This window comes from Carcharhinus amblyrhynchos, chromosome 26 (genome assembly GCF_965287045.1).
Source record: "Carcharhinus amblyrhynchos chromosome 26, sCarAmb.v2.hapA, whole genome shotgun sequence".
Classification (NCBI taxonomy): Eukaryota; Metazoa; Chordata; class Chondrichthyes; order Carcharhiniformes; family Carcharhinidae; genus Carcharhinus; species Carcharhinus amblyrhynchos.
This window is the reverse complement of record NC_137349.1, coordinates 41,578,931-41,603,746: the sequence shown is the minus strand read 5'-3', so window position 1 is coordinate 41,603,746 and position 24,816 is coordinate 41,578,931. Positions and strand designations below refer to the sequence as shown.

At 42.9% G+C, this 24,816-nt stretch overlaps 1 protein-coding gene across 1 annotated transcript in view; it reads left to right on the top strand.

Annotated features, from left to right (window-relative positions):
* Nucleotides 1-24,816, top strand: part of LOC145358688 (uncharacterized) — an 87,443-nt gene that overhangs the window by 27,967 nt on the left and 34,660 nt on the right. Inside the window, exons 7-11 of the mRNA XM_080212911.1 lie at nt 317-432; nt 7,305-7,420; nt 16,691-16,791; nt 17,698-18,437; nt 23,144-23,286. Of these exons, the coding sequence (XP_080069037.1) occupies nt 317-432; nt 7,305-7,420; nt 16,691-16,791; nt 17,698-18,437; nt 23,144-23,286 (1,216 nt within the window). The remainder of the gene's footprint in view (nt 1-316; nt 433-7,304; nt 7,421-16,690; nt 16,792-17,697; nt 18,438-23,143; nt 23,287-24,816) is intronic.

The following is a 24,816-nucleotide window of genomic DNA, read 5'->3' as shown; positions in this document are numbered from 1 at the left end:
TCATGGATGGCTGACAACTGTGTCCCTTACGCATCCAACCTCAATATTGACTGTAAAACATTGAAATTAGATATAAACCAAAATGAAGTTATTAGGAGTAATGGGGTGGTAAATGAGAGTAACTCAAGTTATGTTTGCTGTGCCATATTTAAAACTGTTAGATCAATACTGAAACAAATAATGGAAAGATTTATTTCAGAAATAATGAAAAAGCTCAGTCCATTGTCCCCAGAGTTTGCTCTGCTGTTTTCTGAGCTAATGTAAGTCAAAAATTGTATTTTTATATTACTGATTAATGAGCATACCTGTTATTTAGGGCTGTCCAGCAACCATAGCACTTCAAATGCCACGGGCAATAACCTGTTGGTGGGCGGCCTGTTTTCTACAAAAGAAGGAACTTGCATAAAGAACCTCTCCAGTAAAAATGGAAAGGTGAGAATTTTATGAGTGATATGAACTGTCACCTTTTTTGCTGTTAATTATCAGATTTAATTTGGGGGTAGAAGAGTAGAGATGATGTGTCACAGTGCTTTTACAGAAGATGTGTGTGGAAATAGATCTGTACTTTTGTCATTGAATAGATACTATTATGTATTTCGTGCTAAATCTATAATGCAACCCTGAGCTGCTGTTGGGCTTAAATCCTCTTAATCCAATGATAGGAGCACTTTCTGTCCAGCGACAATAATTTGTTATATAGCATTTAATGTTGAAAGATTATTCTAGGTTTTCGTGCATGTATCCCATACAAGATATTCTGGAAGCTGTCGGGGTGACTTCAGTTTACACCAGTCACATCTCCCACAGGTCTTGGCATCTCCAAACAGAGTCAGTGGGCGACTGCTTTGAGATAAGGGATGCTGCTGATGATGTTTGTGAGGAGTCCTCCCACTCATGCAGAGAAAATTTAACCTGAGCCATATGAGCACAACACTAATAGAGCAAGTCATTGAGTTGTTCCAGATGTGATTTAGGTGCCTGGATCTGGGAACACCTTTTAGTATATACCTGTAAGGTGTTCTGAATGGTAGGGGTCTAGTGTACAAAATATTGCGCTACGAAGGGGACTGGAGCTCCTGGAGGAGGAAGGTGATGACTCTGCATCCTCAGGAGGAGCAGGCACTGATGTGTCCAGGGTGGTTGCAGGTGCCTGCCTTCCTGCCAGAGAAGCTCATGACAAACTCATACAGGCATGATTCAGAAATACTGAGTATGAACCCTACTGCACACCAATACTGAACTTATTACCCTTCTCTCCCCAGTACAGACCATTTCCACAATTAGTAATCACTCTGTCTCATTTGCACTCTTTTCTCATCTTCTAATCTTGTAATACCATGCTCCTTGAGGCTAATTTTGAGGTTTCGAGGCATCAGTAGAGATGGCTGGACAACTGAGATTTATTTGATTCTTTAACATTTTCAAATGCATTCACATAGTGACCATGTTATAAGTATCCAAATATCCTATATACAAATTATTAAGTCTTCCTTTTCTACTTCCATTTATTTCTATGTAATGTTACCTCTGTGGCTTTAGTAGAACTAAAGACAGGCTTGTTGGGGCAATGTCTTGTGGATTCTGAGGGCCAGTCACAGACTGCCTATTTACAACTGTGTGGGATAGATTCTGTCAGGAAGCAGCATGTGACACTCTTATTGGTGTGGGCTTGGGGAACTAGGGGCATATTGTGATGGATGAAGAGTGGGAATACCTTAGGCAAAGACTCTATTTCCTTGTGTCTTTTTCAGCTCTTCCCTCTTCTGACTCAGCTGCACTTTGCTGATGGTCAAGGTGAAGCTTTTCTCAATTCTTTTTAAAGTGACAGATCACTGGTGAATGCAGGTTACCTACTGCACCTGACTGTTCTTGCAGCTGGCCACTCTTTTCATTATGGACATCAACACAAATGTCTGAGACATCATGGAACTCCTGCTAGGAACGGACTTCTCCAAAGGAATGCAGTTTTTCTAGAAATGTCCTCACAATTCTCGTTGCTGTTCCAGGATAGTCCTCCTGGTAGATGACGCCCAAAGCTCAGCATCTGTATTCAGCTGAGCAGAGACTTGTAACCTCTGGGGATTCTCCACTCCTGTCATTGTCTCCAACACTTGCTCCTGCTTGCCTGTGATTTACACCACACCATGTGACAACCAGCAGTTTCCAGTCACATCTGTTTGATTTGTAAGGTTGACCTCTTCCAATCTGCGGAGAACAGTAGTTCTACTCACAACCTACAGTGTGACTTCTCAAGATGCATCCAAGGATTAGGAGGCAGATTTCCTGCATTGATTCTTCAGATCTGCAACAAAGCCATTCTGATCCATAGCAGGATCCCTTTAGGATTTATGGTTGAAAGTGTTGTCTGAACTTCCTTTCGCAACCAACCAAATCGGGAGTGCTGACATGCACTGCACTAATTGATCTGTTACTGGTTTTGAAATTCAACAAACCAGAGTGTTCTTCTCCAGAGAAGGAAATTAATGCTATAACATATTGAAACAGCCACAGCAAAGCTCACTCTACGAAGTATCCTCCGTGCTACAAGCTGGTTGATTTCATTAAAATTCTTTCCCTAGGTTTGCCCCCATCACCCCCAACAGTATCTACAATAATGTACATTGCTGTATTGCTCTCCAGCACAAGGCAGTGGCCTGCAAGAAGAGGATATTATTGTGCTGTATTACTTCATGTAGTGAAGCAGGAGGAAATTAAGTATGCAGTATAAGGCAGTGTTCCTTTATATATTGTAATGTAGTTAATACCAATGCTCAGGTTATTCATGCTGGGTCTACATATAGTCATATTTTGGTGACTTTTCATTGTTGTTCGCAATAACATTTATCCAAACAAGTTGCTTTAATGTGATTTTTAAGAATGATTCAGCACTTCTCAGTTCAAAAATGTACTTTTTTTTCTGTTACAAATTAAGTTACAAACTTTATCGTGTTGTCATTTTTGTATCATAAGCCAGAGTTGGAATGCAAAGGGTGACAGGCAACATACACTCTAATGTTTTTGTAGCATACAGATGATTAATTTAAGTGCGTGACTTAAGTGGACCAATTTGTGCAAGGCCTTAATAGAAACTTACATTTCCATGAAGGCTGTATGGGGTGGTAGTGGTAGGTGGAACATAGAATTTGTTATTTAGGAACTTAACAGGTTTGTAGTAGTCAAACCCATGTCCCTGTCCCTGAAGTGGGATTAGTTAATCCACAATAATTTGAGCAGGAAAATCAGTACCTTCCTTATTACTGCAGGGAAAGGTACAAATGTGCATATTGGATGAACATATGTTTAGACCCAGTGTGCTGCTTATTAACCAACCACACTGTACAGCTCACAGAGATCATTTGCAAGATGCCTGAATCTGTAAGCAGCTTAAACATGCATAGCAGTTCTTTTTAATAGAATGCTTTGTGCAGTGCTATGCTTGTGCAGGTAGCAATTGGAGATTTTCTGTTAACTGAAGCACTTAGTCATAATATTTTTATATTTCATACTTCAATAGTTTAAATCTCTTTTTCTGATGGTGTTGATTGTGGAAGGAGTACTAGCTAGGATGCTGAATTTTTGAGAGAGATTCTGCACCTCTAGCTTGCTACTGTTATAGAACATAGAACATTACAGCGCAGAACAGGCCCTTCGGCCCACGATGTTGCGCCGACCAGTTAAAAAACAATGACCCTCTAACCTAAACCAATCCTTTTCCATCCATAAACCTATCCACGGATCTCTTAAACGCCCCCAAACTAGGCGCATTTACAACTGCAGCAGGCAGGGCATTCCAATCCCTCACCACCCTCTGGGTAAAGAACCTACCCCTGACATCCGTCCTACAACTACCACCCCTTAATTTAAAGCCATGCCCCCTCGTGCTAGCTTTCTCCATCCGAGGAAAAAGGCTATCACTGTCCACCCTATCTAAACCTCTAATCAACTTATATGTTTCAATAAGATTCCCTCTTAGCCGCCTTCTTTCTAACGAAAACAACCCCAAATCCCTCAGTCTCTCCTCATAGGACCTCCCCTCCATACCAGGCAACATCCTGGTAAACCTCCTCTGCACCCTCTCCAAAGCCTCCACATCCTTCCTATAATGTGGGGACCAGAACTGCACACAATACTGCAAGTGCGGCCGCACCAGAGTTTTGTACAGTTGCAACATGACGCTGCGACTCCTAAATATGTGTGGGATTGGCAGATCCTGAATGTTTAACAGAATATACACAAATGGGAGCACTGGAGCGTATAGGATATTGGGATAATAAGCCTATTAATGTCAATGTTTCACTTTTCAATGCTGAGTGTATTTATAATTTGCATGTATCCCCACATAATTTGCCTTTTGGCAGGACAGGAGCGATGATTATGAGTCCTTCCTACGTTGTGACATTATCAACCTCTCTGATGTCTCTCATCCCTGGTAACATCATGATAAAACTCTTCTGTTTCTGTCTGTAAGGCCTTTGCATCTTTCCTGAATTTGGTACTCAAAATTGTCCAGTGTTTCACCTAAGGCCTAACCAGTGATTTCTAAAGTTGACATAAAGTATGCTATCCAGCATTTATGTTCTGTTCCTGTTCATAAACAATGGAAGCCCATTCTTTTTCTGCCCTGTTATCAGTTTACACTGACACCTTTAAAGATTTGTGTATGTAAACAGCAAGGACTCTCTGTTTATCTAAACTTTTCAAAATCATGCCCTTTATAATATGTCTTTCCTTATGTAGCCCTTCAAAGTGCATCACTTTGCACTTCTCTGTATTGAACTCTATCGACCCATTTCATTAACCTGCCTGTTGTCCTGAAGCGTATAACTACCCCTATCGTGATCTACCCTTGCCAAGTTTGATACCTGTGTATTTTGTAATGCTGCTCCCTGCACCTGACTCTGGAATAATCACAAAAATTGTAAAACAGCAGCAAAAATAAAACTGACCAATGGAGAACATTGCTGCAAGCCACCACCCTGTCTGAAAAACATGCATCCCATTGCTTTGTTACTGAGCCAAGTTTGTATCCGCACTATCATTTATTACCAGGGCTTCCATTAATAAGCCTGTTATTTGTCAAATATCTCCATATTCTACAACATCTATTGCACCACATTAATCAGACTTTGCTGTAGCTCATCAAAGAATTCAATTAAGTTGGTCAGATTCTATTTCTCTCCTTGATTAACCTAGCCTTTCAAATAAAAGTTTATTTTGAACCCGATAACCGTTTCCAATAACTCCACCACTGATGTTAGGCTGTCAAGTTTCCTGGTTTATCCCTTTCCTGAATAGTGGTATTACATTAGCACCCTCTCATCGTCTGGCAAAACTACTGTATCCAATAAGGATTGAATGATTGTGACTGTTACCTCTGGCATTTTTACTGTTGCGCAGGGTGCATTCCATCAGGTGACTTGCCATCTTTCAAAAGTTCTAATCTATTATGTACCATCTATTACAATGGTACCCATAACTTCCCTCCCCAGTTTTAGTGTAACCTCCACAGCTGCTTTTGTGAAGACAAATATAAAGTGCTTTCTTAATACATCCGCAATGTCTCCTTCCTCTGTATAAAGATTTGTTTTTAATCCTTAAAAATAGGCCATTATTTTCCCTAGCTAATTGTTTATGGGTGCGATCTTACCAACTCACCGTACCTGGCAATCAGCATGGTGAGCTGGGAAAATAGCTATCTTCCTGGCCCCTTTTTAATGGCCAGAACCGCTTTTGGCCGGAAAGCTTATTAGCATGAATTTGACTGGATTTCAATAACAGTAGCGAATTTGGCGTACAATCACCATGAGCCTAGATGCTGTAAGCCTTGCCAACCATTGCCACATCATCGCCATGAAAGACATAGAGAGCATACGGGTGGCTGTGACAGGGTCCCCATTGGGAACTCCTGAAGCATGGACATCTGGTGTGTCGCATGCAGTTCATACAGATAGTGGAGAAGCACCCTCGTGACTATCACGAGATAGGTTCCCATTGTAGGGAGCACTGCAGAGTTCATCCAGTGTGAGGAGCCATGTTCACACCTGCCAAGCTCTCTTGATTGGATGTTGGGTTACAACATCCAGACTTAGGGGGCCAAGGGTTAATGGAAGGGAGTGGGAGAAGAGTTGAATAAAGAAAATAAAGAACTCAGGAATAGGGACATTACAGAAAAAGTCCATCACCAAAATCTTGCTGCCATTTCCATTTCTGGGATCTTATGATCCCACCAACAGTACACCCCCATTATGGGTTTCCCAGCAGCGAGGGCTGTATTCAACAGGAAACCCAATTGACAACAGCGGCACCATAAGATCCCGCTGCTGGCATCATGAAACACACCATGGAGGGGGAGGAAAATCCCACCCCATTTTCTGATGTGAGTATCACCACACAAAATTAGCTACTACATTCAAAATAGCTCTGATTATCACTCCCAGTATTTTCTGTACAAGAATTTTGTCTGATTTCACACTAATGGTTTCTACATACATTTATAAACTCAGTGGGTAGGATTTTACGGCCTCACTCGGGCAAGATCATCAAATCCCGAGGCCAACGGAGATTTCTGTTATGGGTACATTTCCCATCCCAATTCCAGGGCAGGTGAGGTGGTAAGTTTTCGTCCAATGGGTCAGAATTGAGATTTTTGATTTGAGGGACAGAGAATTGATCTGAACTGGTTAACATTCACACATCTTATCTCCACCCTTGCCATTTGGATTTTGTATCTATAATTTCCACACAACGTGGTGAGTTACAGGGCTTCATTCATTCAAAATGCAAAGAAGTCAGCTGTTTAGTACAATTAAGAAAGCAGATTAATCAGATGCTGAATAATGTTGACAGAGGCCATGTGTAGGTAGGTTATCTCAGATGACCATATCCTGTCCACACCGTGAAGAATAGACTTGTTGCATTTGTGGTTTTATCGTTTGTTATTGGTCCTTGATGATGTGGAAAATGGTGCATGCATTTGCGATCCAGTGATCATTCCCGTGTGTGACACAGTGATTAACACTCAGCACCTGACCTTGGGTGACTGTGGATTTTGCACATTCTCCCCATGTCTGCATGGGTTTCCTCCGGATGCTCCGGTTTCATCCCACAGTCCAAAGATGTTTGGGTTGGGTGGATTGGCCTTGCTAAATTGCCCCTTAGTGTCGGAGTTAGCAGGGCAAACATGTGGGATTACAGGGATAGGGTCTGGGTGGGATTGTCATCAATACAGGCTTGATGGGTTGAATGGCCTTCATTTGTATTGCAGGGATTCTATAATCAACTAAAATTTGTGTTTGTATCTTCAGGCTAAAAGTGAACCTGACCACAAAAGATCTACAGAGGAGGAGGGTAAAAATGTGACAGGTTCCAAATCAAGTTGCAGTCCCAAAGCTGAGAATGACCGAGGGCAATCTGGAGACAAGTAAGTAATGATGCTACATCTTACACGACTTCATTGTTTTTGCTCAAACAGCATGAAATGTTGCAGAAGATTTTCTAAAACTCTAATTATTCTCTTATTCTCCTTGTACATTAATATCTGAATATTATTCATCTGTATCTGTAGGTATTTTGCGATTTAGCTTTGTTAGTTTACTTTGTGTTTTTTCAGTCTTCTGCACAAGAGCACCACATGATCAACCAGTTTCTATTTTCAACAGTGTTATTCTGCTAAAACAATGACTGCACTTCAAAAGTGCTCCAGTGGTTATAATGTGTTTTGGGACATCTGATGATTGTAAAGGACACTATATGAATACAAATCCTCCTTTGTGCAAATAGGACATCTCTGCATCATGACTGATTCCGGAGTTACCATTGTGTTTGCCTTAATTTGGTCATAGAGCCTCAACACACTGCAGTTCTATTCAACCACAAAACAATCCTGTTGTCCACAAAACAATCCTACTGTCCTTATTCACACTGGGAACCAAGATCTATACATTCCATCACTATTTTCCAGAAACTGACAATAAGCAACGATTTCATCAAGTAGGATGTTGTCACTGCATAATAAGCTTTGGTATATAGGATCATCCTTGGAATTTATTAGTTTTGAACCTTTTTTAACACCGGTTTTGGATAGTTGCCATCATGACATAACATGACATAAATTAGTGTAGTTGTAGACATGATATTGTGCTTTCTAAAGTGAGTGTTTGTGTGAAGTGATCAACTGATTTTTTTTATTTTTTGTTTATTTTTTGTTTGAATTATTTTTTGTTTGACTTCAGTTTCATCCTAAAACAGTCTTGGTTTTTTTCCTCTTTTTTTTGTTCTAATACAGGATTTTTTTTATTGTTACACTTAACTCTGATTATATTCATTCCAGTTTTCTTTTTAACGTTTTGTGTTCAAAGCAGTTTCTCTCATTCTTCTCCTTACAGACTTTGTGCAGTTTTTTTTATTATGTTATCTTGATCTTTTTAGGATTATATTTCTTTACTAATTTCTTGATATATAACTGACAATCAGCATCAGGAAGACGAAACTTATGGGCCAGGATGTAGAGAGTCCACCTCCCATCATATTGACAACATCACTCTGGAGGTCATTAACAGCCTCACATATCTTGGATCAATATTCAGCAACTTGTTATTGTTGCCAAAAATCAGGATTGCCAAGGCTCCAACTGTAATGTCAAAGTTGAGTGTACACCGACACATTAGCCAAAAATGTAAAGCTCTGTGTGTCTTATACAGCTGCAGCATTATCTCCCAACTCCTAAACTCAATTCCTCGATTGATGAAGGCCAGTACACTATACACCTTCTTAACCTCATTCTCTACCTGCAAAGCTGATTTGAGTGTCCTGTGAACCCGGGCCCCAAGATCCTTATGATCTTCCACACTGCGAAGAATCTTACCCTTAATATTATATTCTGTCATCCTGTTTGACCTGCCAAAATGAATCACCACACACTTATCTGGATTGAAGTCCATCTGCCACTTCTCCACCCAATCTTGCGTCCTATCTATGTCTCGTTCCAAACTATCCACAACACCTCCAACCTTTGTGTCATCGGCAAATTTACCAATCCATCCCTCCACTTCCTCATCCAGGTCATTTATAAAAATCACAAAGAGCAAGGGTCCCAGAATAGATCCCTGGGGCACTCCACTGGTGACTAATGTCAGCTTGAGCACAACAATCAAGCTGACATTACTGCAGTATCAGAGGTGCAGGCTTTTGGATGAGAGGTTAACTCACAGTCCTATCTGCCTGCTTGGGTGGGTGTAATAGATTCCAGGGCACTATTTTGAAGAAGGGCTAGGGAGTTCCCCCTAATGTCTTAGCCCATATTGCCAAGGTCCTTAGTGTGCATCATGAAAAGCAATTATCTGATCATCATTGCATTGCTTATTTTGGGGTTTACTGAGTGCAAGTTAGCTGCCACATTTCCTATGACAGTGACTGTACTTCATAAAGTACTTCATAGCCTTTGAGACATTGGGTGGTCATGAAGAATGCTATATAAATACAAAACTGTCTTTTTCTTAAATGTTGAAAGCATTTTCCTGTTTCAGGGGTTTATAGCCCGGTTTTCCCTGACGTAGCGCTAATCAGCTCTTTTCTGTCTAATCTGCCCTCGGTTGTTTCTGAGATCTTTATTACATTGTAATTCCTAATTGCTGAAACAACCGTTATTCATCTTGCTTCTAAAGCTCATATGAATGTTTCTTTTTAGGTATAAGCTAATTTTACAGCATTCCTTTTCTTTTATCTTTCTATTTTCTTATTTTTTTGTTGATCCCTATCTGTATCATGCCAGCTTAAATCCATGGCCCGTATGTTCTCATTGGTTTGGGTGAAGCGAATAAGCATGAATAATTTGTCTTAACTCAGAACTTGTCACATTAGTTAATCAGTCTTCCTGATTGGTCCAGCACATGGTATTGGAGTACATGCTGAGTTTATGATCTTCGTAATCCTGGGAGCAATTCCAAGAAGAGCTTGGACCAGAACCCCAAGTTGTATTCAGATGCCAGATTAGATCCCAACAATTTTTCTGCTTTGTCATAAATGTGCAAATAGAGTGCTTTGCTCTAGAAAACACTCCACTGAAGAACTGGAGATTTTTATCAAAACCAGCTTGAATCATCACTCAGATTAAATATAACTCTAACAAAAGAAATGGCTTAATCGTTAACAGTTGAACAGTATTTAAAAAATGAAAGGAAACAATACCAATTTCTAACTTATCACTCTTTCTGTTCCAAATAAGTAACATTCTCTTACAGACTTAACATTGCACTTTAAATACAGTTAGCAGCCACAAATATACTTGTGACAAGGATTATAGACAATTTCAAAGCTTTCAGAGAGGTTTTGATTATTAGAGCAGCTTGCAGGCCTCTGTCTTTAAACTAAGCCCAGACAGAACTGAAAGCTGTTTTACTCTGCTACATATCTAGCTCCTCTCATTAACCATATATCACATGACCCTGTCAATCAACTTAATCAAAAATCCAATAGTTCTGTCCTAAATAAACACAACATAACCAATCTGAACTGAATTAGCTAAAAAACTGAATTTTAAAACATTCCCCTTAAACAGTGTGGGTAGCACAGTGTTTAGCACTGCTGCCTCACAGCGCCAGAAACCTGGGTTCAATTCCGACCTCCGGTATCTGTCTGTGCGGAGGTTGCATGTTCCCTTGTCTGTGTGGGTTTCCTTCGGGTGCTCTGGTTTCCTCCCACAGTCCAGAGATATGGGAGTTAAGTTGATTGGCCATGCTAAACTGCCCCTTAGTGCCAGGGGGATTAGCAGGGTAAATATGTCGGGTTTCAGGGATAGGGTCTGGGTGGGATTGTTGTTGGTGCTGGCTTGATGGACCAAATGGCCGCCTTCGGCACTGTATGAATTCTACGATCTTATCATAAAACAGCCTATCCAGCTTTGCCCCTTCTGGATCTTCGGCAACAGTTTATAGAATCCCTGTAGGGCAGAAGGAGGCCATTCAGCCCAATTAGTCTACACCGGCTTTCCGACAGAGCACTTTGCCCAGACCCACCCCCTCCTCACTCCTTTGCCCCACGCTTTTACCCATTAATCCCCCTAAACTTCAAGTCTCAGGACACTAAGAGGCAATTTGGCATGGCCAATCCATCTAACCTGCACATCTTTGTCAGTTGCTTGGCTAGTGAGTAACTGTTTTTAAGGAGGTTGTGGAAATAGCTGGAAATTAGAAAAATGTAAAGTTTAAATTAATTGTTAAATAGCTAAAGCGTGTTAAATATTAGTTGAATTTATCAGTGTTAAGTAAGGTTCATCATAGTTGTAATATTTATTAATTTAAGGCCAAGTTAAAGTGAAGTTCATGTACGTAAGCCAAAGTGAAATTAAGTTAAGAGAAGTGAAGTAACATTAAGGCATAGCAAGCCAGCTTGGTCACATTGCATCCCACATACTATAGGACATTTATGTAATCAGTAATCTAAATGACCATGTGCAGGAAGTGTCCCCAGGTGGTTTTTTGGAGCTCGAGCAGCAATTGGAGTCACTGTCGTGCATCTGCGAGGCTGAGAGGTACATTGATGGCACATTGAGAGAGGTGGTCATGCCACAGGTTAGCAGCATGGAAGCTGAAAGTGACTACTAGGTAGTCCAAGAGAGCCAGGCAGCTAGTGTAGGAGTCCCTTGAGGTCTCGCTTGCTAATTGGTTTTCTGTTTTGGATGCTGATGATGTGATGGTTCCTCAGGGGAGTGCACTCAAAGTGAAATTTGTGTAACTTCGGATGCCTGAGTTATATAGAAAGGGAAGAAGAGGAGGAGAGCAGTAGTGATAGGGATTCATTAGTCAGGGGAACAGACAAGCATTTCTGTGACAATAAGCATGAATTCAGGGTGATTTGTTGCCTCCTTGATGCCAGGGTCAAGGATGTTATGGAATGAATGAAGGACAATCTGCAAGGGAGAGTGAACAGCCAGAAGTCGCGGTCCACATTGGTACCAATGACTTGAGTTGGGAGGGGAATGAAGTCCTGAAAGCAGGTTTCAGGGAGCTAAAAAGAAAATTGGAAAGCAGGACCTCTAATGCAGTAATCTCAGGATTACTTCTAACTCCATGTGTTAGTGAGCACAAATCTGAGAATTGAGTAACTGAACTTGTGGCTGGAAAACCAGTGTGGGAGCAAGGGCATTGGATTTCTGAGGTATTGGAACCAGCTCTGGCACAGATGGGACTTGTACAAGATGGACGCGTGACTACCATCCATGCAGGAAAATTCGCTAGTGCTTTTCGGGAGAGTTTAAACTAGATTGGGGGGGGGGGGGGGGGGGGGGCGGCGGAAACCTGAGAGGGATCTCAGGTTTGAAAGAAGTAAAACTGGTGAAAAGTCGAAAGCAAAAACAGAAAACATACAAAGCATAGGCAATCAAATAGAATCAGGATAGAGAATAAAGTCAACAAAGCAGAATTAAAGGGACTCTATCTGAATGCACATAGCATTTGCAAAAAGGTTGATGATTTGAATGCACAAATTGAGGTAATATGGGTATTAGTTATTTGAATTATGGAGACATAGTTATAGGGTAACTAAGATTGATAACTGAATATCCAAGGGCATTTATTAAGGAAGGATTTCAGTTTACACAGACTGGGTTAATCAAGTCATTAATGCTGTGGAGCAGGAATCCTTGGAGTGTGTACAAGAAGGGTTTCTGGAGAAGTACATTGAGGAACCAACTTGGAACATAACATAAGAACATAAGAAATAGGAGCAGGAGTAAGCCATCTAGCCCTTCGAGCCTGCCCCGCCATTCAATAAGATCATGGCTGATCTGTCGCTGCTCAGTTCCACTTTCCCGCCCTCTTCCCATAACCCTTAATCCCCTCTCTTATCAAAAACCCATCAACCCGCATCTTAAAAATATTTAGCGAGGCAGCCTCCACCACTTCAACGGGCAGAGAATTCCAGAGATTCACCACCCTTTGAGTGAAGAAGTTCCTCCTCAACTCCGTTCTAAACCGCCCCCCCTTTTATCTTGAGGCTGTGCCCCCTAGTCCTATTGTCTTTTTTGAGCGGGAAGAGTCTCTCCACCTCTATCCTATCCATCCCATTCATCATCTTATACGTCTCAATGAGGTCTCCCCTCATTCTTCTAAACTCTAACGAGTACAAGCCCAGTTTATTCAGCCTCTCCTCATAGCTCAACCCCCTCAACTCCGGTATCAGCCTAGTAAACCTCCTCTGCACTCCCTCCAAGGCCAAAATATCTTTGCGCAGGTGCGGCGCCCAAAACTGCACACAGTACTCCAGCTGCGGCCTCACCAATGCCCCTATACAGCTGCAGCAAGACCTCCCTACTTTTATATTCAATCCCCCTCGCTATGAAGGCCAGCATCCCATTCGCCTTCCTGACCACCTGCTGCACCTGCAAGCTGGGTTTTTGCGACTCATGCACAAGGACCCCGAGGTCCCTCTGCACCGTCGCCTGCTGCAGTTTTTCGCCCCGTAAGTAATAGTCCTTCCTACCATTCTTCCTACCAAAGTGGACCACCTCACACTTGCCAACATTAAATTCCATTTGCCATTTCCTGGCCCATTCGCCCAGCCTACCTAGATCCTTCTGCAGACTCTCCACACCCTCCGCACAATTTGCTGTTCCCCCAATCTTGGTGTCATCAGCAAATTTCGACACTCTACACTCGGTTCCCTCCTCCAGATCATCTATATAAATGGTAAAAAGCTGAGGCCCCAGCACCGACCCCTGGGGCACTCCACTAGTCACCATCCGCCAATTCGAATAGCACCCGTTGACCCCCACTCTCTGCCTCCTATTTGACAACCAACCCTCTATCCACGCTAACACCCTACCCCCAACTCCATGTCCCTCGACCTTCTGCAATAACCTCTTGTGAGGTACTTTGTCAAACGCCTTCTGAAAATCTAGAAAGACCACATCCACCGGCTCTCCTCTATCCACCGCCCTAGACACATCCTCATAGAACTCCAGTAAATTTGTCAGACACGACTTCCCTTTAATGAAACCGTGCTGCGTCTGCTCTATCAAGCAATTCCCTTCAAGATGCCTCGCAGTTTCCTCCTTAATGACATCAAGCTATTCTGGATTTATTGTTGTATAATGAGAAAGGACTAATAAATAACCTTGTTGTAAAGGAGTCTTTGAGAAATAGTGATCATAATGTGGTAGAATTTCACATAAAATCTGAAACCAGGGTCTTAAATCTGAAAAAGGAAATTATGATGGTAAAAGGAGTAAGTTAGCTATGGTAGATTGGGAAAACACATGAAAAGATTTGTCCGTGAGACTGTGGAACTAAAATAAATTAATAAAGCAGTAGTGTTTGAAAGGTTCACTGGATTGAGGTTGATGAATATTCCAGACCAGATGAATGTTGAAGGAGGTGGCTGGAGAGAGATAGTGGATGCATTGATTGTTATCTTTCAACATTCTATAGATTCTGAAAGCTGTAAATTGGAAAGTAACAAATGTATCCCCACTACTTAAAAAGGGAGGGGGAGAGTGAGTAGAGAACTAACAGACCTTTAGTTTGATGTCAGTAGTAGGGAAAATGTTAGAATCTATTGTAAAGGACATGATAACTGGACACTTGGAAAATAATTGTGAAATTGGGCAGAGTCAATGTATGTTTATGAAAGGCAAATCATGTTTGACAATCTTGTTGCAGTTTCTTGAGAATATTAGTTGTAGCACAGATACAGAAGAACTAGTGATTGTGTTGTGTTTCGATTTTCAGAAGGCTTTAGATGAAGTCCCACACGGGAGGTCAGTAAATAAAATTAAAGTGCATGATATTAGTGGAAACATGATGGCATGGATTGGCAATTGATTAACACACAGAAAGCAGGAATAGGAATAAATGGATCATTCTCAGAATAGCAAGTTGTTTCTAGTATGGTACTACAAGGATCAGTGCTGGGGCTACAGCTCTTCACAATCTATATCAATGATTTGAATGTGGGGACCAATTATAATATTTCCAAATTTGCTGATCACACCAAGCTGAATGGTGTGGATGATGACACGAAACTGGAAGTTGTGAGGAGGATTCAAAGAGGCTTCAAGAGCACTTGGATAGGTGAAGTAAATGGGCTAGAACTTGACAGACGGAATATGATGTGAATAATTGTGAAGTTATTCAAAGAACAAAGAAAATTGCAGCACAGGAACAGGCCCTTCGGCCCTCCAAACCTGTTCTGACCATGCAGCCTGACTTAACTAAAATTCCCTACGCTTCCGGGGACCATATCCCTCTATTCCCATCTCATTCATATAATTGTCAAGACGCCTCTTAAAAGTCACTACCCTATCTGCTTCCACTACCTCCCCCGGCAATGAGTTCCAGGCACCCACCATTCTCTGTGTAAAGAGTCTGCCTTGTACATCTCTTTTAAAACTTGCCCCTTTCACCTTAAACCTATGCCCCCTCATAATTGACTCTTCCACCCTGGGAAAAAGCTTCTGACATCCTCACTGTCCATGCCTCTCATAATCTTGTAGATTTCTATCAGGTCTCTCTTCAACTCCGTCGCTCCAGTGAGAATAAACCAAGTTTCTCCAACTCCTCCTCATAGCTAATGCCCTCCATACCAGGCAACATCCTGATAAATCTTTTCTGTACGTTCTCCAAAGCTCCACATCCTTCTGGTAGTGTGGCGACCAGAATTGAACACTATATTCCAAGTGCGGCCTAACTAAGGTTCTATAAAGCGTCAACGTGACTTGCCAATTTTTAAACTCAATACCCCGGCCAATGAAGGCAAGCATGCTGTATGCCTTCTTGACTACTTTTTCCACTTGCATTGCCACTTTCAGTGACCTGTGTACCTGTACACCCAGATCCCTTTGCCTATCAATACTCCTTCACTTTAGTAAAAAAACAGAAAAGCAGAATACTTTTTAGGTTGGGAAGTGTGGACATCTAAATGGACCAGGATGTCCTTGTTCATGAGTCATTGAAAACTAGCATGCAAGTGCAGTAGCAACTAAGAAGGCAAGTGCTTTGTTGGCCTTTATTATGAGGGGATTTGAGAACAGGAGTAATGATGTTTTACTGCAGCTATGCAGAGACTTCACCTGGAGTATTGCACAATTTTGGTCTCCTTAGCTAAGAAAGGATATAGTTGCCATAGAGAGAATGAAACAAGTTCACAAGATTAACTGAGTCTAAAATCAAGAGACATACTCAGAATAAGGGACAGGCCATTAAAGACTGCAGTGGGAAGGAATTTCTTCATTTGGAGTAGTGAATCTTTGGAATTCTCTATCCTGGAGGCTTTGGGAGCTCAATCGTTGAGCATGTTCGAGATCGAAATCAGTAGGTACCTAGAGATTCCTGACATCAAAGAATACGGAGATAATGCAGAAAGTAGCATTGAGGTAGATGATCAGCCTTGATCTAATTGAACAGTGGAGTAGACTTGATGGGCCAAAGGGCTCCCATTGTTTCGACATATACCCAACAACTTTCCTACTTTCCTGGAAAGGCAGGAACCATTTTTGTTCATTTCTAGAAATTCTATTTTATGTTTGTTACAATATGTCATTGAATTAATTGTTCTTTGAGGTTCAACAAAATAGTGTCTTATTTAAGAAGTTTAGTGTTTCCCATACAAGTTTTATCCCTAGCTAGATTAATTATTTTATTGCATTTGTAAAATTCCAGCAGCGTGTGAGACTCAATGTACTTTGATTCCACTTCAGGTCATCTGTTAGTCAAGGAGATTCCAGGAAGCAGGAGAAAGATGACAGGAATGACAGACACAGAGAAAAGGAGGAACACAAATACGGATCTTCACATTCAAGTAAGGGAAGCTTTAAGAAGCATTTGGGAAGTGATGCCTGAGAGCATTGGATTAGTACATAATTATGCGACCTGGTTGAAATCACATACCAAGTGTTGGAATATAAGTCTCCTCCCTATTAGCTGTAAGGGTCCTAAATGTTTGAGGAATATTTATCCTTAAAATGACCATAATAACGGGCAATACAGTGGTTAGCACTGCTGCCTCACAGCGCCAGGGACCTGGGTTCAATTCCCAGCTTAGGTCACTGTATGTGCGAAGTCGGCATGTTCTCCCCGTGTCTGCATGAGTTTCCTTCAGGTGCTCCGGTTCCTCCCACAGTCCAAAAATGTGCTGGTTAGGTGCATTGGCCATGCTAAATTCTCCCTCATTGTACCCGAACAGGCATCGGAGTGTGTCTACTAGGGGATTTTCACAGTAACTTCATTGCAGTGTTAATGTAAGCCTACTCCTGGAGGATTCCAGGATGGCAATGAGTTATGAAAGCCAACAAATAAAACAAACTGAAATGTCACCCTACAGGCAGAGCTCCAGAACTGAGCATGACTCCAGATAATACCAAACACTGCCGGAGATGCAGCCAAATTCACAATTTTTGGGTCATCTGATTTGCTGTACATGCAGTGGCCATTTTGGTTGTGAACACCTGCAAAGGTCATCTGCAAGTCCCTCAAGTATCACTAATTTACAGGTTCACTATAAATCCTCTCCAGTCTTTGATTTTATTTAACCAGAGAATTCAACTTTGTAGTCAAATAAAATCAAAGACTGGAGAGATTTACTAACAAAATCTGGCCTGTAGCCATGATTTGTAGTCTATCATTTGCTAAAGCAAAATGAACAAGTGTTAGCACATTGTATACGTATCAAAAACACACAATAGGTCTGTTTTGTCTCTTTCTTTAGGAACCCAAAGTTCAGAGATGAAGAGGAACGGGAGGGAAAGAAGTCATAGCTCGGAGAGGCGGAGGAGGAGCCCTAGCTCAGAGAGGCGGAGGGGGAGCCGTAGCTCAGAGAGGCGGAAGGGGGGCCGGAGCTCGGAGAGGCGGAAGGGGGGCCGGAGCTCGGAGAGGCGGAAGGGGAGCCGGAGCTCGGAGAGGCGGAGGAGGAGCCGGAGCTCGGAGAGGCGGAGGAGGAGCCGGAGCTCGGAGAGGCGGAGGAGGAGCCGGAGCTCGGAGAGGCGGAGGAGGAGCCGGAGCTCGGAGAGGCGGAGGAGGAGCCGGAGCTCGGAGAGGCGGAGGAGGAGCCGGAGCTCGGAGAGGCGGAGGAGGAGCCGGAGCTCGGAGAGGCGGAGGAGGAGCCGGAGCTCGGAGAGGCGGAGGAGGAGCCGGAGCTCGGAGAGGCGGAGGAGGAGCCGGAGCTCGGAGAGGCGGAGGAGGAGCCGGAGCTCGGAGAGGCGGAGGAGGAGCCGGAGCTCGGAGAGGCGGAGGAGGAGCCGGAGCTCGGAGAGGCGGAGGAGGAGCCGGAGCTCGGAGAGGCGGAGGAGGAGCCGGAGCTCGGAGAGGCGGAGGAGGAGCCGGAGCTCGGAGAGGCGGAGGAGGAGCCGGAGCTCGGAGAGGCGGAGGAGGAGCCGGAGCTCGGAGAGGCGGAGAAGTAGAGAAAAAAGTCTAAGTTTAGAGAGATGGAAAAATAAAGAAAGGAGGAGGGTAGGTTTTTTGTTAGCGTGACTAATTATTGCAACTAAACTCAAAAGGGTTACCGGTGGAATATATGTTGGAGTTCCAGGCTGAAATTTATCCATATAATACCACTGTCTCAACAGTTCTTGCAGATGCTAATTTGGGAGGCGTAATAATCTCAAAGTCCTGACATGTTGCTTCCATTCCAACTAAATCATCTGTAACAAAACAAAAGGGATGTGAGTTGAGTGTAGAGTTTGTGCTACAGTCATCTGTTACTCTAATTCCATTTTTATATAATATTATTTGGTATTTGTTAAATCAAGTTTTTAAACCCAACTGACAGGACAGACCCAGCAGAGATGGCAGCGCAGTGGTATACAGTCAGCAGGGAGTTAGTTGTCCTTAGAATTCTCAACATCAACTCTGAATCCCATGAAGTCTCATGGCACCAGATCAAACTTGGGCAAGGAAACCTCCTGCTAATTACCGCTGACCGCCCCATCTCAGCTGATGAATGAGTACTCCTCCGTGTTGAGCACCACTTGAAGGAAGCACAAAGGGTGGCATGAGCACAGAATGTACTCTGGGTGGAGAACTTCAATGTTCTTCACCAAGAGTGCCTCAGTAACACCACTACTGACCAACTCCTTTAGGACACAACCGCTACACTGGGCCTGCAGCAGGTAATGAGAGAAGAGGGAAAAGCCTACTTGACCTTGTTTTCACTAGCCTGGCTCTCACTCTTGAATCTGTCCATAACAGTATTGGCAGGAATGACCACTGCACAGTCCTCCACCGTGTTGTGTGGCACTACTGCAGTGCTTAATAGGATAGATTTCAAAAAGATCTAACAACTCAAAACTGGGAATTCATGAGGCACTGGGGGCCATCAGAAGCAGCAGAATTGTGTACAATCACAATCTGTAACCTCATTGCCCAGCGCACCCCAACCCTACCAAGCCAGGGATCAATCCTGGTTCAATGAAGCGTGCAGGAGGCCAAGCCAGGCACAGCACCAGACATAACTAAAAATGAAATGTCAACCTGGTGAAGCTGTAACACAGGACTACTAGGGTGCCAAACAGCTGGAACACCTTGCAATAGATCTTGCTAAATGATCCTATAACAACGGAGTACTGAAAACTTGAGCTCCAGAACTCTTAGCTTTACAGCTACACCAATGGCATCTACCCAGCAATGTCCCTTAGTGTCCTTAATGGCGGAGGTGATAGTGGATGCCTTGGTAGTTATTTTCCAAACGTCGCTGGATTCCGGGGAAGTGCCGGATGATTGGAAAACGGCTAATGTTACGCCGTTGTTTAAGAAGGGTGCCAGGCAAAAGGCGGGGAATTATAGGCCGGTTAGTTTAACGTCTGTGGTAGGTAAAATGTTAGAATCTGTCATTAAGGAGGAAATTGCGAGGCATCTTGAAGGGAATTGCTTGATAGAGCAGACGCAGCACGGTTTCATTAAAGGAAAGTCGTGTCTGACAAATTTACTGGAGTTCTACGAGGATGTGTCTAGGGCGGTGGATAGAGGAGAGCCGGTGGATGTGGTCTTTCTAGATTTTCAGAAGGCGTTTGACAAAGTGCCTCACAAGAGGTTATTGCATAAGGTCGAGGGACATGGAGTTGGGGGTAGGGTGTTAGCGTGGATAGAGGATTGGTTGTCAAATAGGAGGCAGAGAGTGGGGGTCAACGGGTGCTATTCGGATTGGCGGATGGTGACTAGTGGAGTGCCCCAGGGGTCGGTGCTGGGGCCTCAGCTTTTTACCATTTATATAGATGATCTGGAGGAGGGAACCGAGTGTAGAGTGTCGAAATTTGCTGATGACACCAAGATTGGGGGAACGGCAAATTGTGCGGAGGGTGTGGAGAGTCTGCAGAAGGATCTAGGTAGGCTGGGCGAATGGGCCAGGAAATGGCAAATGGAATTTAATGTTGGCAAGTGTGAGGTGGTCCACTTTGGTAGGAAGAATGGTAGGAAGGACTATTACTTACGGGGCGAAAAACTGCAGCAGGCGACGGTGCAGAGGGACCTCGGGGTCCTTGTGCATGAGTCGCAAAAACCCAGCTTGCAGGTGCAACAGGTGGTCAGGAAGGCGAATGGGATGCTGGCCTTCATAGCGAGGGGGATTGAATATAAAAGTAGGGAGGTCTTGCTGCAGCTGTATAGGGCATTGGTGAGGCCGCAACTGGAGTACTGTGTGCATTTTTGGGCGCTGCACCTGCGCAAAGATATTTTGGCCTTGGAGTGCAGAGGAGGTTTACTAGGCTGATATGGGAGTTGAGGGGGTTGAGCTACGAGGAGAGGCTGAATAAACTGGGCTTGTACTCGTTAGAGTTTAGAAGAATGAGGGGAGATCTCATTGAGACGTATAAGATGATGAATGGGATGGATAGGATAGAGGTGGAAAGACTCTTCCCGCTCAAAAAAGACAGTAGGACTAGGGGGCACAGCCTCAAGATAAAAGGGGGGTGGTTTAGAACGGAGTTGAGGAGGAACTTCTTCACTCAAAGGGTGGTGAATTTCTGGAATTCTCTGCCCGTTGAAGTGGTGGAGGCTGCCTCACTAAATATATTTAAGACGCGGGTTGATGGGTTTTTGATAAGAGAGGGGATTAAGGGTTATGGGGAGAGGGCGGGAAAGTGGAACTGAGCAGCGACAGATCAGCCATGATCTTATTGAATGGCGGGGCAGGCTCGAAGGGCTGGATGGCCTACTCCTGCTCCTATTTCTTATGTTCTTATGTCCCAGGACTTTGGTTAGGGAAATTAGCATGGTAATTACGGAGATAGATTTACCGAGATAGGACCTGGATAAGATCTTTTTAAAAGGTGGATCAGTATAGACTCACTGGGCTGAATGTCGTCCTTCTGCACTGCAGGGATTCTGTGAAAACTGCCACGGTGTACCCTGCCCAAAAAAAAGGCAGGACAAATGCAACGCGGCAATTATCTCCTCATCGGTATACTTTTGATCTTCAGCAAAGTGTTAGAAGGGTCATCAACATTGCTATCAAGTGGCACTTACCTGCTCACTGATGCTCAGTTTGAGATCTGCTGGGGCCACTCATCTCCTACTCTCATTTCAGCCTTAGTCCAAACATGAACAAAACAATTAAACTCAAGCTGAGGTAAGAGTGACTGCCCTTGACATCAAGGGAAAGGTAGCGTTTGACTAAGTGTGGCATCAAGAAAACCAAGCAAAGCTGGAGTCAGTTGGGAATCAGGGAAAACTCTCCACTGGTTTAAGTTCCATCAACACGAAGGAAGGTGATTGTGGTTGTTGGAGGTCAATCATCTCAGCTCCGGGACATCTCTGCAGGAGTTCCTCAGGGTAGTGTCCTCGGCACAAGCATCTTCCAGCAGCTGCTTTAATGACCTTCCCACCAACATAAGGTCAGAAATGAGGATGTTAGCTGATGATTGCACAAGTTTGCAACTCACCAGATACTGAAGCAGTCTGTGCCCATATGCAGCAAGACCTGAACATCATTCAGGCTTGGGCGGAGAAGTGGCAAACCACACAATGACCATCCACCCCTGACATTTAGTAGTATTGCCATCCATAAATTCCCTAACATCAACAGCCTGGGGATTACCATTGACCGGAAATTTAACTGGACCAGCCACAAAATACTTGGCTATAAGAGCTGGTCAAGGGTAGGAATGCCGCAGTGAGTGACTCACCTTTTGACTTCCTGTCCACTATCTACAAAATCAAGAGTGTAATAGAATAATCTCCACTAGACTGGATGAGTCCAATGTCAAATCAGGAAGCTCAGTGCAATCAAAGGCAAAGCATCCCTTTTGACTGGCACCTCTACGCCATCTTAAACATTCACTCTCACCACCATTTGCAAGATGCACTGCAGCAACTCACCCAAGGCAACGTCTTCCAAACACTTCACCTCTGCCACCTAGAAGGACAAGGGCAGCAGATGCATGGGAGCATTAGCACCTGCAAGTTGTCCTCCAAGCCACTCACCTCCCTGACCTGGAACTATATTACTGTTCCTTCACATTGCTGGAATCACTTCTGTTACAGCACTGTGGGTCTATGTAGCTACACGACACAGACTGCAACGGTTCAAGAAGACAGCTCACTACCATTTTCTCAAGGGAATTAGAGATGGGCAATAAGTGCTCACCAAGAATGAATTTAAAAAAGAGCAAGAGTGTACTTTCCAATTCATCAAACAGCTTTACCATAAATGGTTTATCTGGCCATTTTTATACTCCTGCTTGTGGGATCTTCGGTGCACAAATTAGCTACTGCATTTTCCACATTGCAACAGTGACTACACTTAAGTGCTTAATTGGGTGGAAAGTGCTTTAGAACATCATGGGATGATAAAAGTGTTACGGGAGTGTTTTTGTTCATGGTGAATTAATAAGGATAGTATCATGCCCAGTGGTTCTTCTATAATATCTCCTCCTTTTATAAGTTTGTAGTTTTTTTTCTGATATTCCATGCTGACAAGGATTCACTTTCCTTATAGTCTAAGTTTCTCTGATCCCTTATTATCTCCCTTTATTTAGAGTTTTAGCTGAGCAGCTTAAGGTAGGAGGGTGGAGAAGATTCATCATCATGAGCAGATTGAATAGCCTGCCCATCTTCCATGACTTTACAGTTTTATTAGGCAATTAGTTTGATGCACACATTCAGGCTGCAGTTTCCTACAACTACCATCAATGTTCAATTATTTTCATGCTGTGGAAAAACAGATGTCACGATCCAGGAGTATACACACAAGATCTCCCAGCAGAAACAGGTCAAGAGATGTATCCACAGAAAAAACTCACAAGCTGAAAGAACAACCATGGCAGCTGGATCCCAAGGAAGCATTATGGGCAGTTGAAAGACGCAGGTTAGTGTACTGAAAATCCAGATTGCTTTTTAAACTTATCAGGACAGTGCAGTTTTGCATCAGAGATTGAAGGCATATCATTACTACAGACAACAAAAAACTACAGCAAATAAAAAACTGAATATTGAAAATCTGAAACACTGAGCAAGATTCTGAGACGTTTCAATTTAATTGTTTTTGTTGTGCATATCTACCGTGGCACTAAAATCGAGGATTATTCACTTTTTTCTTTTGTTGTTCAGGTTTCACAGAGGAAATATTTGAACAAAACTTTGTAAGCACGAGTTGATTCATTCTAATTACTGATTATATCTGCTAGAGTTGTGCCTGATTCCTTTGACCTTTGATGAAACAGAGACTGATATGAGGGAAAGAGAGCTATTTCCATTACAAACTAAGAGAAGGTAGAAGCTGCAAAGGTTCATGAGTTGCAGATCTAATAGTTGATCACAATCTGATGACATTCAATTATAAATATCAACCTTGAAAATTAAATGTATTAAAATAGTTTAATGTTGTGTATTTACCTAGTTTTAATGCAAAGAAAATTCGAGATTTCTCTCCTACTCCCTAGTGAACATTTACTAACATCACTGTCACAAATAGTTGTCAATTTCCTTGGAACGATATTCTGTATTGCCAGATAAAGAGTTCTCATTCATCAGCTTCATAAGATATTCATAAGAAATAGGAGCAGGAGTAGGCCATCTAGCCCTTCGAGCCCGCCCCGCCATTCAATAAGATCATGGCTGATCTGTCGTGGCTCAGTTCCACTTTCCCGCCCTCTCCCCATAACCCTTAATCCCCTCTCTTATCAAGAACCCATCAACCAGCTTCTTAAAAATATTTAGTGAGGCAGCCTTCACCACTTCAACGGGCAGAGAATTCCAGAGATTCACCACCCTTTGAGTGAAGAAGTTCCTTCTCAACTCCGTTCTAAACCGCCTCCCCTTTATCTTGAGGCTGTGCCCCCTAGTCCTACTGTCTTTTTTGAGCGGTCCATGAATTCAGTCCATGAATTTTTGATTTGATTTATTATTGTTAGTGTTGTGGTAAATACATTGACCAGTGTGTCATGTAGACCCTCTGGTTGTCTTACAATGTGTGCTTCCTGTGTTTGCTTTCAACTTGTCAATCATTGAGAGAGATTTGAAACCTTTGAAATTTGACTTGTTTAAAGAGAGAGAACCTTGCTCTGAAAGTCAGGAGTATTGATGGGTAAAGGAAACTTTTTTCTCCTCCTCTTGCTGATCAAGGTTTTTTAACTTTTGGGGCAGGGTTGGAAATCATTTATCTCCTTGGCTATTTTATTTTGCTGTTTCTCTTCTTTCCTGACACCCACTAAAAGTTTTGGTTCCTTGTTATGACCGAAGTCACGAGGAAACTGTTACCTTGCCAAAGTGGCTATCATGCTTTGAGCTTCAACATGGAGCTATGGTGTCCTATTTCTTCATAGAGTATACAACATATTACATCACGCCTTGCTTGCCTCTGCCCTATTTGTATTGAGGATTGTTGGATGATGATTGG